The sequence below is a fragment of the Balearica regulorum genome, chromosome 3 (genome assembly GCF_011004875.1).
Source record: "Balearica regulorum gibbericeps isolate bBalReg1 chromosome 3, bBalReg1.pri, whole genome shotgun sequence".
NCBI classification, from domain to species: Eukaryota; Metazoa; Chordata; class Aves; order Gruiformes; family Gruidae; genus Balearica; species Balearica regulorum.
Window position 1 is genome coordinate 71,235,973 of NC_046186.1, and position 15,522 is coordinate 71,251,494.

Here is a 15,522-nt window from a genome sequence, read left to right on the forward strand (position 1 = left end):
GTCAGGAGCAAATCTAACTCTCTGAAGATGAAGCAACCATCAGAAAATAAAACCTGAAAAAAACACCACATACACACATTAGAACAAACTTGTAGTTGTATTTTATTTAATCAATGAAAATCTACCTTAAAAACACAAAATCAAGTTTGGTAACCCAATACATTGGATTAGAGAAAGCTTCAAGCTTTTAAGCACAAGCCAGAAGTCACAGTCTCAAATGAGAGTTTCAGAGGCCAAAGCAATATGCTGGAACAAAGTAGTATCTTTAGGTGGAGGCATGCCCCTTGCACCATTAGTGTGGTTTTGGGTGCAGTATTTTTTTAGCTGTCAGTTATAAGAAGCTTTTGTATTTGTCTTATAGTTAAGTTTGTTGCATTGCTTATCTAGGCCCTGGATTAATGGAGAAAACAGGCAAGTTTAAGCACTCGCCTGTCCAATTACTACCAACAGACAATTTACATTGTGGTAAAGCTAGCTTTATTTAAATGAGGTTCAGACAAGAAATAACTTTACATATTATTAACAGCTTTGGAGCTACAAACATAAGAATTGGGATTACACAGGTCATGCTATTGTTATTTCATTTTACCTGCTGCAGTTATTGCAATATGGCTTAACGTACATAGGTATACAATTCGTACAGATTCAGCCAAGTTTGCACTTGTGAGGTGTTATTAAGAGCACGATTAACTTGCAAGCCAACTTAAACCTGTGGAAACCAACCGAGGTTGTTAGAATTGCCCAAAGCTAAGGGGGAAAGCTGCCACTAACGACGGACAGAGATAGACTGGATTGTTTGAAACCACATTGTTCGGCTTTAAATATTTATATAATTTGCTCTGAGGTAAGGAGAAATCTTTTGATGCTTCCACGCAGGGCAGCACCAGATGGTGCAATCACACCAGTGCAATCAGTCACATTGCTTGCTGAGCGTGCAGCCTTGAGGAGAGGCAAGCACCTGCCATAACAAGAGCATTTGTACACTAAAAGTTGATTTTAAAATAAATTACTATACAGGTAGGATAGTGAGCTATTGTTCAACTTGATGGGCATTGGTTTCACAAAGTGCGATCTGTAACCTTCACTTTAGAAATCAGAGCTGAAAGTATGGACTTGTACCCCGTGTTTGATTTTAATGTAAACAACAAAAGAGAGGACCAACTCCTGCTGGGGACAGACATCCCAGGATGCTCAGTCTTGGGGCTTCTTTCCATCGTTAAATCACCCTGCTCATTCTAGTCTACAGCTGTTGTCAGTCCAATCCGCCTTATGTGAAGGTTTTTAAGATCTCAGAACCCCAAAGGTCTCATCAGCTTTTTCCAATCCAAGGCAGAATTCATCACCAAGCTCTTACCCTCTCTTCCCACCCTCCCCCCCCCTCACTGAAGACAGGGAATTGATAGGAGTGGGGAGGATTTCAGGAAATGCTGTGGTGGGAAAGAGGTTCAGGCAGGGGTTGGGAAAGGAGGAAGGTTATATGCAGGAAGGATGTTAGATGGTGTAGGTAAAGGCTTGGGGTTGGATGGGGCAGCGACCAGAAATGAGCAGACTCTGGAACAAGAGGGGCATGATTCGAGGGTTGCGGTACCGCTGGGGTTGCTACATGAGCAAGATAGCAGGGAAATGGTAAGTCTGGAGGATTCTCGGAAACCAGGGAGGACCGCAAGAAGTGGTTGGTGGATCTGACACAGGTCAGGGCTCTCCTTTTGTCCTTAGAAATATCGTAGTTCTACATTAAAATCAGAACTGGGTTTAGGATATACATATAAATATTCAAAGCAAGACAGCCAAGTTTTTGAGAGATTTTACATGGGGAAAAAACCTGGAACAATAAATAGGAAACTACATGTTATCAATTTCCACTCCAATGGTATCAATTTCCTCTCCAGGCTACTCTACAAAATTCATTTAAAGGGAACGCCTAAATAGTACAGAAGTATCATAGCTCTACATTAAAATCAGAACTGGGTTTAAGACATACATATAAATATTCAACACATTACAGTTCAGTCCTGAGACCTGAAGTCCGGAACCACAGAAGAAGGGTATTCTCAATCTCCTTTCAAGCTACACTGTAGAAGTAATTTCTGACTAAATCAGGCCTGCACAAATACAACTGAAGGACGGATAGAGATACCTGAACGGGACTGAAAGGCAGCAATCTTGAGCATCTTGCTCAAGAATTTGTGCGTGATCCAGTTCCTGCTGTTTGACATAGACATGTCTGCTTCTCGGCCAGAAGTCTCATGTGTTCTCATCCGTCAACCGTCCTCCTCCTCCCCCTCACACACACATCGAGCAGCATCTACGGCCACTCGTAGGTCAAATCAAGGCAGCTACGGAAGATGTGGGGGATAAGGGAGACGGCAGAAAGAAGGTAGGGGGATTCAGGGATGACTGAAGGGATTCGAGGAGATGGGACAGACAGGACACACCTTAAGTGTAGTAACTGTAGCACAAATTTTAGCGGTCTGTCCCTTCACTCAGTTGTGTATCTCCAGTCTAAATGGTATATTTTGGGCAGAGGCAAATGACCTTCGAGTGGAACACATGTTGGATATAGCCAACATTAAAGGCATTTTTTGTAACAGAAATGACAAAAAAGGTGAGGTCTTCAAAAGAGCAGATGTTAACATCCAAGAATAAAGGGTAGTGAATAAAGCTCCTGGTTCTGTCGCAGGATTGTCAGTTGTTCTCCAAGACTGGCATCTCTCCAAATGCCACGCGGATGCTTAGCACATCTGAAAGAAAGATGACAGTAGAAAACACTTTATTCATGACAACTTACTCTCTCAAGAATATCCTATTTTCCCAAGCAGTTCTCAAAGAGACAGATAAAGGCTTCATGAATTAGTTAAGCAAGTAAAGCAAATATCCTAGGGAGAGACTGTACCTATCATTTCTGATTCAGATTTCACTGAAGTGCAAAGAGCTTTGGTACATGAGGCACTCGAGGTTTATCATGGAAGGTAACACTCACATCCTTTAGCATTTTAAAAAGAGCTTTGTTAGAGAGGAAGCAAGTTTGTGGATTAAATCCCATACATTAAACACATGCCATATGTGTGCCTATCTAGGAAAACTGGAAACCACATTTTCTACCTCCCAGAAATATCACCCTAAACTACAGGCCAAGTCAAAGGCCATTAAAGTGAGGATAGCTGTACAGAAAAGAAACAAGGTGTTGAGTAGCCAGAGAGGCAGTAAAGTGAGAAGAAAAAAAATTTTTTAAAAATCTGTGGCCTGTTGGTTAAACTGGGGATCAGTTGCTTTTCACCAGAATAAAATAAAAAAAAAAAAATCTTAGACACACAACAGTTTTGGAGACCCCCAAAACTATTTTGGAAAAAGAAAGAAATTGCTGGCTGAAAACAACTACTTACATTCAAGGTCTCAGGAACCACCAAGTTCTGACTTTGTGGACTGTCACAAGATGTTCCTTCTTGGCAACTATCATCCTCCCATGCCTGTGTTTTCCCATCTTCCACTGGCAAGTGATGTTGTTCTTCCTCACCTTCCCTGCACGTTTGCTGACCTGTATGTTGGTCCGGGATTTCCATCATGTCCCCAACCTCTTTTTCCCTTAATTTTGGTGGGTGCATGTCTAGGGGGTCTTTGGTTGAATCTTCTGAAGAACTTAGTTCTAGTGTTGATTTCTGAAGTCTCACACTTTCCTTTGAAACATCTTCAGGGCTAGTCACAATTGTTAAAGAATTCTGACTTTGTCCATCTTTCAGCATCTCAGAAGTTAACAGCACGTCTTTTCCTTTTTCTACAGTTGTGTGAATTTCTGCAGACTCTATTAAGGTAGCAGTTTTCACTATTCCTGATTGCTGGAGCTCTTGTTCTTTACTCTGTATCTCTTCCTCTTTTACTGAAAGTTGATGATCCATCTGCGTACTTTCCAGAAGTTCAGGTACAGTTGTATCTGATGGGCTTTTCCCTGTGGACTTAACGCACTGCTCTGGCTCAAAGGCAGCTGACTCCTCTGTTTCTGCAAGTTTGCCCACAGCCGTCTGGATGGCATTCAATACGATTTTTGTACTCTGGGACTCTATAGTCACAGACTCAACAACATCCTTCTCAAATTCCATGTGGGTGAGAGACAGACTGTCACTTAGAGGAACACCATTTTGTTCAGGTTGCCCTGTGCTCTGGAGCCTCTCTTGCTCTGATATTCCGTTCATGGAAGCAGAAGTTACTTGAGGCTCAGGTGCTTCTGCATTACCAAGCTCTGCAGTCCCACCTCCTGAATAGTCAACAGTAGTACCTGGGACCTCTTCAGAAGCCATTTGCTCTGGTGTGGTTACCAAGGGCTGTACAGTTTCAGCTGTCGTGTCTGCAGGCATCACGGTTTCTGCCATAACGTGCTCCTCAACTGCTGCGGCTGCTATAGGCAGAGGCACTTTCAGAGCCTCCAAGCTCTCAGCTTGTTGGAAGGCTGAGTCGGAGCATTCCTCTTGCACAGTTAAAACCTCTTGCTGGACAGCAGTTGAACATTCATCACCTGTCACAGCTTCCCGTTTTCCAGATTCAAATACTTCTTTGGCTCTTTCCATTGATTGCTCATTTTTGTTATCTTCCTTCTGAAAGTCTTGACACTTGGCAGTTTCTACAAGTTCTTGTTCTTTTTCCACAGCTAAGCTGCTTGGTGCTTCACTATTCTTAGGACTTATGTCAGTGAGGACAGTGCTTCCATTTTCAGTGATATCTGGGCATGTTGATGCTAAATTAGATATGCTGTCTGCTTCAACCTGTGTGGGAGACTCAGTGACAGTGGCATCACTCTCTAAGTGTGTTTCAGTTTCGAGCATAGCATCTTCCATTTTGCCACCTTCAATTTCATCACTCTGGGAAAGGGGTTCAGTTGTTTTTTCTCTGCATTGTGGGTCTAGGATGGGCACAGAATCTTTTGCTGCAATCTGCCTGCCAGCCTCATCCCTCACGCTCTGCTCAGCATCTGCAGCTGCTTCTGAGCCAATTGTTTCTGAAGGAAGGGCAAAGGTTTTCACCTCATTCTGCAGAGGAACCTCAGTAACAGTCACCTCTGTGCTTTTTACTCCAAGGACCACAGCATCATCTTCCTCGTCCTCTCTCTGGGCAGGTGCCCTGCTAGGAACTTTTTTAGTACAAGCTTGCTCTTGTGAGTCTAAGTCAGGAATTTCATCTTGTCTTTCAGGTTTAACGGGGACCATGGTGACAGCTGCTTCTGTGTGCTCTGGTCCCACGGTGAGGGTTTTGCCCTCTCCTTCAAGCTGCACAGGCTCTTCAGCTGTAAGCCCCAAGGAAGAGGTTTCATCTTCTGTCTTGTCCTGCACCTGTGGAGAATTGCAATAGACGTGTGAAAAATGGTACGAGCAGGGAATGACCCAGGAATGTTCTGGGTGACAAAGCACCAGAAGAAATGACCAAAAGGAGGAGGGTTACGGGAAAAGCGTGAGGTGATGACACTGAGATTAGCGGGTCACCAAGATCCCACCTTGTGTTCAGTTTCTCATGACACACAGCTCATTAAACAAAGGGCAGCCTAAAGCAAGGGACAGCCGATGGCACTTGAAACAAAGACTAAGCCAAGAAGACGGTGGGGAGGTAGAGAAGAAGGTAGGAAGACATCAGCCACAGTAACTCCTGCACATTTAAAGTTGGAGATACTGGTGTTGGTTCATTTCCTCCCTTTGCAGAGGTACCTCAGCTACAATTGTATCTCTGCCTACAACTGAAGATACCGTCCACTATGTATGGTACCATATGGATCACATTATGTATCTCATGTTCACATAAAATCTTCAGTCACATCATGCTGTGCAGGAGCCCTAATGGCAATTGTTTCAGCACCTTTGGATCCATGCACGCTATCTCCCACCCCATTTCTGCAGAAATTACAGCCACCTCACCCTGCACACAAGCCTCAGCGGCTGCTGCTTCTGGACATCTGTGTGTATGTCCCACTGGAAATGAACTTCAGTTGCCACAGGCTGCACGAGGAAGGTCCTTGACACTAGTACGACCAAAACCTGGTTCTACATTAGGTATAATGCCTAACACCTGCTGATTTTTTCTTTGACAAATCAACCTTTCTGTTGTATGTAATACTTACTGCAGTCTGTACTTCTGGAATGCATTCATCTCTTGTCTCATCTACTGTCAACTCTGTTACAGGCAGTTTCTTTTGTTCTGAAAGCTCCTGCTTTGCAAGCGGCTCTTCCTTGGGAGTGACTGCTTCCATGCTGTGAAACTCTCCGTCATATGATGAAGGTTCCTCTACTGTCCTCTGCACTTCAGATATTTCTTCATGGTCTTCTACAACTGCTTCTTCACGTGTCTGCAACTGGCTTTCATCCCTCAATACACCTACATTTTCACATTCTTCTGTGCTTTCTTTCATTGCAGCAGATATTTCACTTTTCTCTGAACCATCGTGTAGAACACTCTCTTCAAGTCCATTTTGGCCCTGAATGCTCCCTGCACTTCCGAGGTGCTGGAGGCCATCCTCTTCGCGTTCTCCTTTTTTCAAGGACTGTTCAAGCAAAACAGTTTCCTGGCCTACAACGTTCTCATCTTTAGCATCATCTTTCACTTCTGAATCAATTCCTTGCACTGTTGTAGTTACAGTTGTTATCATGGTTCTTTCACTAACCAGCTGTGCTACATCTGCCTTTACTCTTTCAGCAACTTCATGAAGAACTTTTTGCGTCTGTTTGTCTAATTCTTTCAAATTTTGTTCAGTGGCCTCTACTTCTTGTACAGGTGTAACTTCCTCTGTAGTATCTGGGGTTTCTAACAACTGTGAAACAGCAGAAACCATCTCAGTTGTCTCTTCGGCAAGGGACACTTCCATTGTTTCTTCAGCACAGGAAGCTTCTGCTGTCTCCAGAGCTGTCACTGCTTCTGAAGTTAGCTCTAGCTCACTTGCTGCAGCGTCATCACTTACATCCTTTTTCGTCTCTGGCACTGTCTTAGCAGACACCACTGCTTCTTCCACAATAACATCTGATTCAAATGTTTTCTCAGCTTCTTTCGCTTCCTCCTCTATTGCCTGCGTAATGCACTCTGTCAGAGCAGCAGATATCCAAGATGGTGACCTTTCTTCAATACTGGTAACTGCCCTTTCCCCTTCCACAACGGTAACAGTAACTGCATGTACCAGTCCTTCATGTGCTTGCTCGATTCGTAGGGTCTCCTCTAATTTTTCTGCTCTCTCTTCCTCTGAGGTTCGTTCTCTCACCGCTTCTGCATCTTTTGCTTGTTGGGCTTCAATTTTTTCCTGCTCTGCTGCTTCGTATTCAGATAAAGGAACAACAGCTGGAATATCTGAATCTTCTTCAGTTGTTTCTGCCATGTCTTCTCTCGCTTGTTTAAGATGAGTTGGTTCTGGCTTCCCATCTGACTTTTTCTTCCTACGCCCAGGCATCAGTTTTCTAAATGGAACCCACGATTCATCTTTTCCAGGCTCACCATCCGATGTTGAATGCTCCAGGCTAGATGCCACGACAGACTCTTCAGTTCTCTCTTCCATTCTGGTTTTGGATCTCCTTCTTGGAGTGACTAACCTTTTAAATGATTCCCATGTTGAAATGCCTTCACCTTCAGATGGGCTTCCAGCTTGTTCTGGGGAAGAATTCCCTTGTCCTTGATCGCTTTCCTGAGAGCTAGTAAGAATTGCATCTGTTGCCATTTCTTTGTTCTGCCCAGACTCTTCTATTTTTTGGCTTTCTTGACCAAGCTTATGTTCAGTTTCTTCATCAGATGATGATGATTTCCTAGCTCTTTTCTTTGAAGAGCCTACACATATAAAAGCTTCCCAGGACACAGAGGTGTCAACCTTTCTTTTGGGTTCTTCTGTGGTTTTCTCTGGTTTCTGGTCCATTCCATTTTCTTTTAATTCTCCCTGATTTTCATCAACAGCGTTTTCAGTTGAAGACACTGCAACACTCTTTGTCTTATCAATTTCTTCTTCTTTATCACTTTCAGAAGGTCTTCTGACACGTTTCTTGGGAGTCACCATCTTTTTAAACGATGCCCAAGGTGTAACACTTTCTCTTTTTCGCTCCACATCTGAAATTGCAGCATCTTCATTTTCAGTGACCTGCATTCCATCTACAGATTTTTCCAAAGAGGGAATTTCATTCATCTCCTCAGGAGAAGAAGCAGAACTCTCCCCCTTTTGTTCCTCCGCGCTATCTGGGGAATCTGATAAGTGCTGAATTGGTTCACCCTGTTCCCCTAACTTAGATTCTTCTCTTTTGCCTTTATGCTTCTTTCCAGACAGTTTTTTTAATCCAGTACCTGTAAAGAGTTTCTTTAAAGGGCTGCCCTGAAGTTTAGTTTTTTCTTGAGAAGACAGCAGTTCAGCTTCATTTGTGATACCTTCTGGAGGCCTCTTTCCAGCTGCCTCTTCAGGAGTTATTTCCATGGTTATTTCTTCTGGTTTGATAGTATCAGTCAAAGCGATGCCAGTTTTTCCCTGTAGTCCTTCATCAGTGGGTTTGACTGAATGTTGATCATCCTCTGTGTCAACTGAATGTTCAGAAGTTGAAAAGGACTTCAATCCAGGAGCACTCAGAGTCAGTTTTGTCTCATGTTCTTTGCTTTCTTTCTTCTCTGTGGTTCTATCCGGAGCTTCGCCTTGTGTGATGTCTTCTGCTGTGGGTGACATTTTCAATTCCGCTTCCTCTGCTTTTTCATCAAATGTTTCTTTCGCCAGTGGAGCAGGTTTATTTCCTTCTCTTTCTTCAGATTCTTTAAGCTGTCCACTAGACATTTCAACTGCTAACGATCCTGCTTCAAGTTTCTCTTCCGAGGATATTTCAGTTCTGTCATCTATTTCGCACTTCTCTGTTGACTCCAGTTTTTCTCCCGCAGGTAGGGCTTCTGAGGATGTTTTCAATTCTCCGTTCACACTGTCAGTAGTAACAGATACTACTGACCTTGTTTTTAGTGGTTTCTCTGTCACCTCACTTTCCTTCTCTCCTTCTTCAGTTTTTTCTTCCTTTTCACCAAGATCTTCTGAGACTTCCACCAGTTTCCTTTCTTGATCATCATCTTCAGCTTTTTTCTCCTTCGCACTTTCTTCAACAACTGCTGGTGCTACATCTTCTTTTTGTCCCTGCTCATCGTGCTTGATTAGATCTTCCTTCTCACTTGCTTTGACTCCTGTGGCTGCCACAGTCTTTTCTGACTCCTGCTTTTCATCTTCAGTTTGCTCTTTCTCATGTGCTTCAGTAGTTACTGCTGTCACGTTCCTGTCTTCATCTTGCTTCTCAAACTCAGATTTCTCTTCCTTTTCACCTGTTTCAGTTGCTAACGTTGCTCCCTCTTTTTCTTGCTCCTCTTCTTTTGTAGGAGACTGTAGTTCATCTTCTTTAGGCTTCCTAAAACTCTTCTTTTTTCTAAATCCAGTCCACCCCTGAGTAAAAAATTTTCTTAATGGTGATGCAGTATCAGTGGTTAAGGCAGCTGACTGAGAACAGATTTCATTTGCTTCTGGCGTTTTAGGAGATTCATCTTCTGTTTTTTCATTTTTCAGTGTGTCTTTGGTGGTGTCTTCTGCAGAGGGTGCATCCTCAGGCATCGTTATTTCTTCTGAGCTGACTTCTTTTTGATCATCAGCTCCTTCAGGGACTTGTGTTTCTTTCTTGACAGTAAGCAGCTGAACTGGTTCAGATTTTCCTGTCTTTTCCTTCTTCACTGTGAATCTGAATCCAACAAATTTAAAAACCTTTTTAAAACCCAGATCATAAGACTGTGGCTCAGATGCCTGGTCAAGGTCTTCTGCGTCTTCTTCCAGAGAGGGCAATTGTTTAACTGTATGAGCATCCTCTTTCTCAGCATCTACACTGTCCTTGGTGCTTGAGTCAGATGGACTTGTCTCCATAGTTTCGGTGTCTTCCTTCAAAGTTACACCAGAATGTTCTGTTTGTCCAACTGTTTAAACAACAGCAACAAAAACCGCAGTTAGTTTCCTTCTGAATTTAATGTTATATTATACCTCTATATAAAATATATGCAATTTTTTTCATTATCAAACTTTCCTAAACATGCATGTTTTACTATCTGTGTGCCTCTATGTGCTACTATTTATTTATTTTTTTTAAGGACTAGTTTTTGTTCTAAGATTAGTATAACTCCTTTCCTTCCCCATATCATTGTACACATCTTTTCAAAGTTTACTTGCCTTTCAAGCTTATATTACCTCATTCTCTTTCCTTCATTAGCAGTGGGATTTTTGTTTTTGTTTTGTTCTTTTTTACTTTAAGGCAAACTTATGTGAGGAAAAAAAAATTTATTTCTATCCTATCATTACTCAAAGAATATGCAGAACAATATACGTAATTATTCCTCAAGCAAAGCTCAGTATCCTTTCCATGCAAACACACCTCTGAGGGAAAAGGATAAAAAACACCCAAAACTGCATTGACCTAAAATGATGACAAGAAAAGAAAAGCTCATTTTGTGGCTCTGTCCCAAAAGAACAGTAAGATGTGAAAATGCCCATGGGAAACATCCTGTTTTTCTGAAATCTTGCAACCCCCAAAACAGTTACAATATGACCTACTTGTTTTAAAGATCACAAATCTTTGAATTTTCCCATATATTACCTCACCACCGTGGCCAGACAGAAACTTCATCTAGGGCAATTCCACATTGCTTAAAGTTAAATGGGTTGTTACAATGCAAGCAGGTAAAATCCTCCCCTCCACTGCTCACAAGTCCGTGTTTGCATCATCTCCTTCTTGAGCACCGTTTGAGTCTTCCCTTCAGGATGCTGGCAACCACCCTCTCAGTCTTGCTAGGACAACTGAAGTATTATCTCTCCCTCTGGCCACGAGCTGCCTAAGTTCTCAGGCTGGCGTAGAAATTAAACCCCCTGAAACGCAGCAGTTAAGAAGCCAGCACACATCCAGTTTAGAGCACAAAAATCACAAGCTCCCATGCCCCAAATCAGTAACTTTGGGGGGAAAAGGAGAGGAACACTACTGACACCAAGCCTTTAAGTTCTGCCCTTTAAATACAAAAAATGAGCAGGTAAAACTGCTGTTGCCTATAATGAGAATTTTAATAGCAGCAATAACTGTGTGATGAACATGCATGACGACGAACAGGACAACACGTGAAGATAAAAATCTATGGTACGTTCAAGACACCAAAAGATTCTTTGGCTTGGATACTGCCAGGATTCCAGTTTAACATTGTTCTTGACCCTTGGATTTTGCGCAACAGGTAAGCATGCAAGGCCAGGAGGGAGCGTACTCTTCTCCAAACTTGTTAGAATGCTAAAATGACAAAATAATAATAATAATAATAATAATTAAAAAATGTTAAACAGCAACATCCTAGGAGAAGGCTTGTCCCCTTTAAGTTGTGCGTGTGCTACTTTAATGCCCAAAGGCGTGCAGGAGACAGCTTTCAAAAGTACTTGCATCACTGAATTCCCCAAAGTGATTTAGTTTATTTGATCCATCTTTAAGTAGGGTCTAACTCTGCAGTTGGCCCTGCCTTGCACACAGGCTGGACCACCTGATCTCCAGAGGTCCCTTCCAGCCTAGATGCTTCCTCGATTCTGCTTACCCATGTCCCCTTCGGGAAGACTGTCATCTTCATATGCGCATAGACAATGCACTCTAAGTAAGGCTGAAACACAACTAAATAAGCAGCAAAACTAAATCCACAAGCTTCTGATAGCTATGTAAAGGGCAAGTTATGTTTATATTCACTATCAGCAGCCTACTGGTTGTTGTTTCTCAGTCGACATAAGCAAAGTTTAAAAGTATTTACTTTAATTGTTAACACCTAATTCACTTGAAAGTCCGACCTCTGATAACACCCTAACTCCCTGAACATTTTAAAACAGAGATGGTCAAACTGAGTAATTTGTGAGAGAGTGGGATAAGAAGAAATGGACATTTTTCTAAAGAAGTCAGGATTATTACTCCATTATTACTCTTGCAAACGCCAGAACACTCCATGAGCAAAAATAACCCACTTTAAGAACACTTGAGGCTGTGGCAGGGTGGGGAAGGGAAATAAGGTTGTAAGCACAGCTAGAAGCAACAGTAACACATTTGAACTCACTTTTCATTTTAAGATGGTTACCAGAGAAAAACTGATGTGCTTATTTTATTAATATTTTTGGACTCTTATGAATCAACCATTGCGTAGTTGTATGCTGAGACTATACAAGAATAAAGCCAAGGAATCATTTTTGTATCCGTGTTCATTTATTCTTAGGTCCAGAAATAAATTCCTTGTCATTTCCCTCAAACTAAGTAATCTAACAGAAAGCTTATTATGGCTTAATGGGAATTCACAAAGCTAGAGGCATTTCTTCAAACACTAAGGTACATAATCACATATTTTATAATTATTTAGTAACAGGTACATTGATTATTCTTCAATTTGTCTACGCTACAAGTAATTTTTCTGGCTGAACCAGCTATGAAATTAAACACTGATCATTTAACTTTAAATAAAAATTTGTTCATGAGCCAGGCCTCTTAGCATCTCTGGTGGAAACAAGGTCTATAGAGTCTCCCTCCTGTTCTTTCCCAGGCTTGCATTCATGCCAATGTGCTTTCCCTTAGACATGTGGAAATCTCTATCTCCATCTGACATGACTTAGATAAAGGTAGAACAAAACAAAACAAAAAATTAAAAAAATGAGGCTGAGCGCCAGCGAGGAATGCTGGGTCTAAGTGGGAAAGACCAGAAGCAGGAAGGCAGCAGGAGGCACTCCGGCCTCATTGCAGGCAACTGGTGGGCAGCTACAGACACGGCTTTCTAAGGGTTCTCCTTTCCTCTTGCAAACACTCCCTGGGAATGCATGCTTACTATTTTGAAAATCTCGAGGTTTCAAAAAAAAATTATAAAAAGTTCAAGTTGCAGTTGAGGCTGCATTTTTTATTTTTAATTTTTATTCCTAGAACACAAATTGAGTGTTTAAGAGGAGTTTCAGGGGCTTACAAGTAAACAGGATCACTGTAAGAGGGAAATGATACAGAATATGAATAAATGAGGTATTCTATTTCCAAAATGAGAGATAAGATGTAAGACTAGTGTATAAGGCATCTCTTCATATTCATGATAAGCATTCAAAGGACTATTGCTTATTCTATTTGTAAAATTATGTGTTCATAACACCCTAAGATAAAGACTTTGTCTTTGTAAAATCCTTTGCCGGTTAAAAAAAGATGAATAACTATTACAAAATCTGCAGGTATGGTATGTATTAAGATAGCAAATGCAATCACAAAAATAGAGAACACAGAGTTTCGAGGCACAGTGATAAACTTTCAAAACTGTTAAATCAGGCTGACAGCAATTAGGTCTTCCTTGAGAGTCCAGCAAACATGCTACCTTGCAATACTTCACTGAATAAATTGCAAAAGGAAAAACTAACAAAAATATTGACTGACTGAATGTGTACTTTTAATACCAGTCTGAAAAGCTGCAACTATGCTACGCACATGGCACTTCCATCACTCCCTCATAGAGCACAGTCCAGGCACTACCCCTTCAATTCCACAATGAAAAGCATTTAACCGGTCCAGAAGGTATTTCATCCCCAAGGTAACAGCTGACACCCACGCTCTGTGCTAAGTGACCTGCTACTGTTGCTCCCAGTCTCTACTTTGCCCACTTCTTTCACATTTAAATCACTAGATCAGCCTTTAAAACTGGATTTCTGATGCTCTTTCTCAGCGTTCGAGGAGAGAGACGCCATTCAGGAAATGTGCCTGCATGCTGCCAGCTGTCAGGAGGCCACCGCTGTTGTGACACAAGCTTGCAGTGCAATACGTACCCAAGTCGTACTTTCACAAGATATACCCCATGGTTTATACCCAGTGGGGCACAAGAGAAATGGAAGTCCTGAGAAGTCAACTGTATACATATGAACTTCATATTTAGCAGTCAGATTCTTTAATGACGTTTTTATTAATGACATTCTCGGTGCCCAAACATTGTTAGTGCATTTCTGATGGCAAAGCAAACAGTGAGTAACTCCAAAAGCTTTAGAAGTTATTTACACAAGGTATTGTTGTTCAGAGTACTGTAGAATGTAACTACGACAGATATTTTAGCAAGACAGTTAGCACTTGCTGAATGAATTCACAGAATTTGAAAGCATCTTTACGAAACACAGCAGAACCTCATCAAAATAGCTCCCAGAAAAAAAAAATCTAGTAAAACACTGCTATGAATACGTCTTTTGGTCTGTCCTGAGCAGGGCTGCCCTTCACCAGCTATAGGCTAATCAAGGAAAACAATACAACAAAAAAGTATCCAGAAGCAGCCATAAAAATCATAAGCCATATCATAAAATTGATCCACTTTGCTATTTAAATACACTGTGGCTAAGAAATAAAGCTGAAATTCTATTTTAACTGCTTACATACCAGTTAAGCTTTCAAATGTTTTTAATTGAATCAAGGGGCTGCTTGTTTTTTAATAACTGCAAGCGTTTTGTTTTATTTGGAAAGAAACATACGAGATTGATGGTCTTCAGGAATCAAAGTGCTTGATTTCACTATTTTATAGGTAGCTGAGTCCCTGGTAAGAACTTATTTCTGTTTTATCAGAAGTATACTGATCAGATGTTGTCAGTATTTCAGAATTACTGAATTCCTGTCTCATCCCATTAAAAATGAAATTAATAAATAACATTTCTCCATTAGCAGGCTGATAGCCACTGCTGGCAGCACAGTTTAACATTCCCACCGCCTCATCTCTCTCTAGAAGTGAAAATGTTTCTCTCCCCTAGTAGTTGCCAGAGGGTTAAAGGAAAAAAAAAAAAGCACTCTGACTGCAAGAGTTAAACCCACAGCATTTCATGTGCTCGCAGTCAACCATGTCAACATCTGGAGCTGGTTGACTTTTCCCCCTAAGGATTTGCAGCACGGCGCTGGATTTTTTCCAGGAATTCCCTACATTCTCAATCTCTCGGATGGATGTCACAGACACCCAGCGCCCGCCTCCCAAACTCCACTGGCCACTGAAAGGCTCCAGAGGACTTTGTGCTGTTTTCATTTATTCAATGTTTAAGTATTTAGGGCCAAATCATGCTTTCAGTCACATACACAATACTCTCAGTAGGTTTGCATGAGTGTAAATGAATGCTGAAGCCATAAGGCTGAAGGGGTAATTTACAATCATTTGCCTCCATTGTATCTAAATTTGCTATGAATATGACTGGTAAAAAAAAACACCTACTGCTCTAAAACTCGTATGACACTGAAACAGGAGAAGGCAATTAAAAAAAAAAAAAATCATTTGAACCAAGTGTCCAAGATATACCAAGCTTTTATTTGTTAAATGCAGCTTTCCCTTAACTGCACAATTCTTGTAGTAGAAACACTTAACGACAAAGTCAAGAAAGAGTAAAAACTCATAAAAATGGAGAAGCAGTAATTAAAAACCAAAACACAGTCTGAAGTGACAACATCTATGAAAAAAACCTACAGTGAACAGATTTATTTAGAATGAAGTAGCTATTTGGAATTATTAATGAAATTGAATACTTCAGCA

General features: G+C 41.3%; 1 protein-coding gene across 4 annotated transcripts in view; it reads right to left on the reverse strand.

The window, feature by feature from the left end:
- Positions 1-82: 82 nt before the first annotated feature.
- AKAP12 (A-kinase anchoring protein 12) overlaps positions 83-15,522 on the reverse strand; it is a 31,709-nt gene continuing 16,269 nt past the window's right edge. For all 4 annotated transcript variants that reach the window (XM_075748398.1, XM_010305997.2, XM_075748401.1 and 1 more), the window contains 3 exons: positions 6,098-9,924; positions 3,384-5,318; positions 83-2,741 (listed from right to left, as the gene is read on the reverse strand). In XM_075748398.1, coding sequence (XP_075604513.1) covers positions 2,733-2,741; positions 3,384-5,318; positions 6,098-9,924 — 5,771 coding nt within the window. In that variant the 3' untranslated portion in view covers positions 83-2,732. The remainder of the gene's footprint in view (positions 2,742-3,383; positions 5,319-6,097; positions 9,925-15,522) is intronic.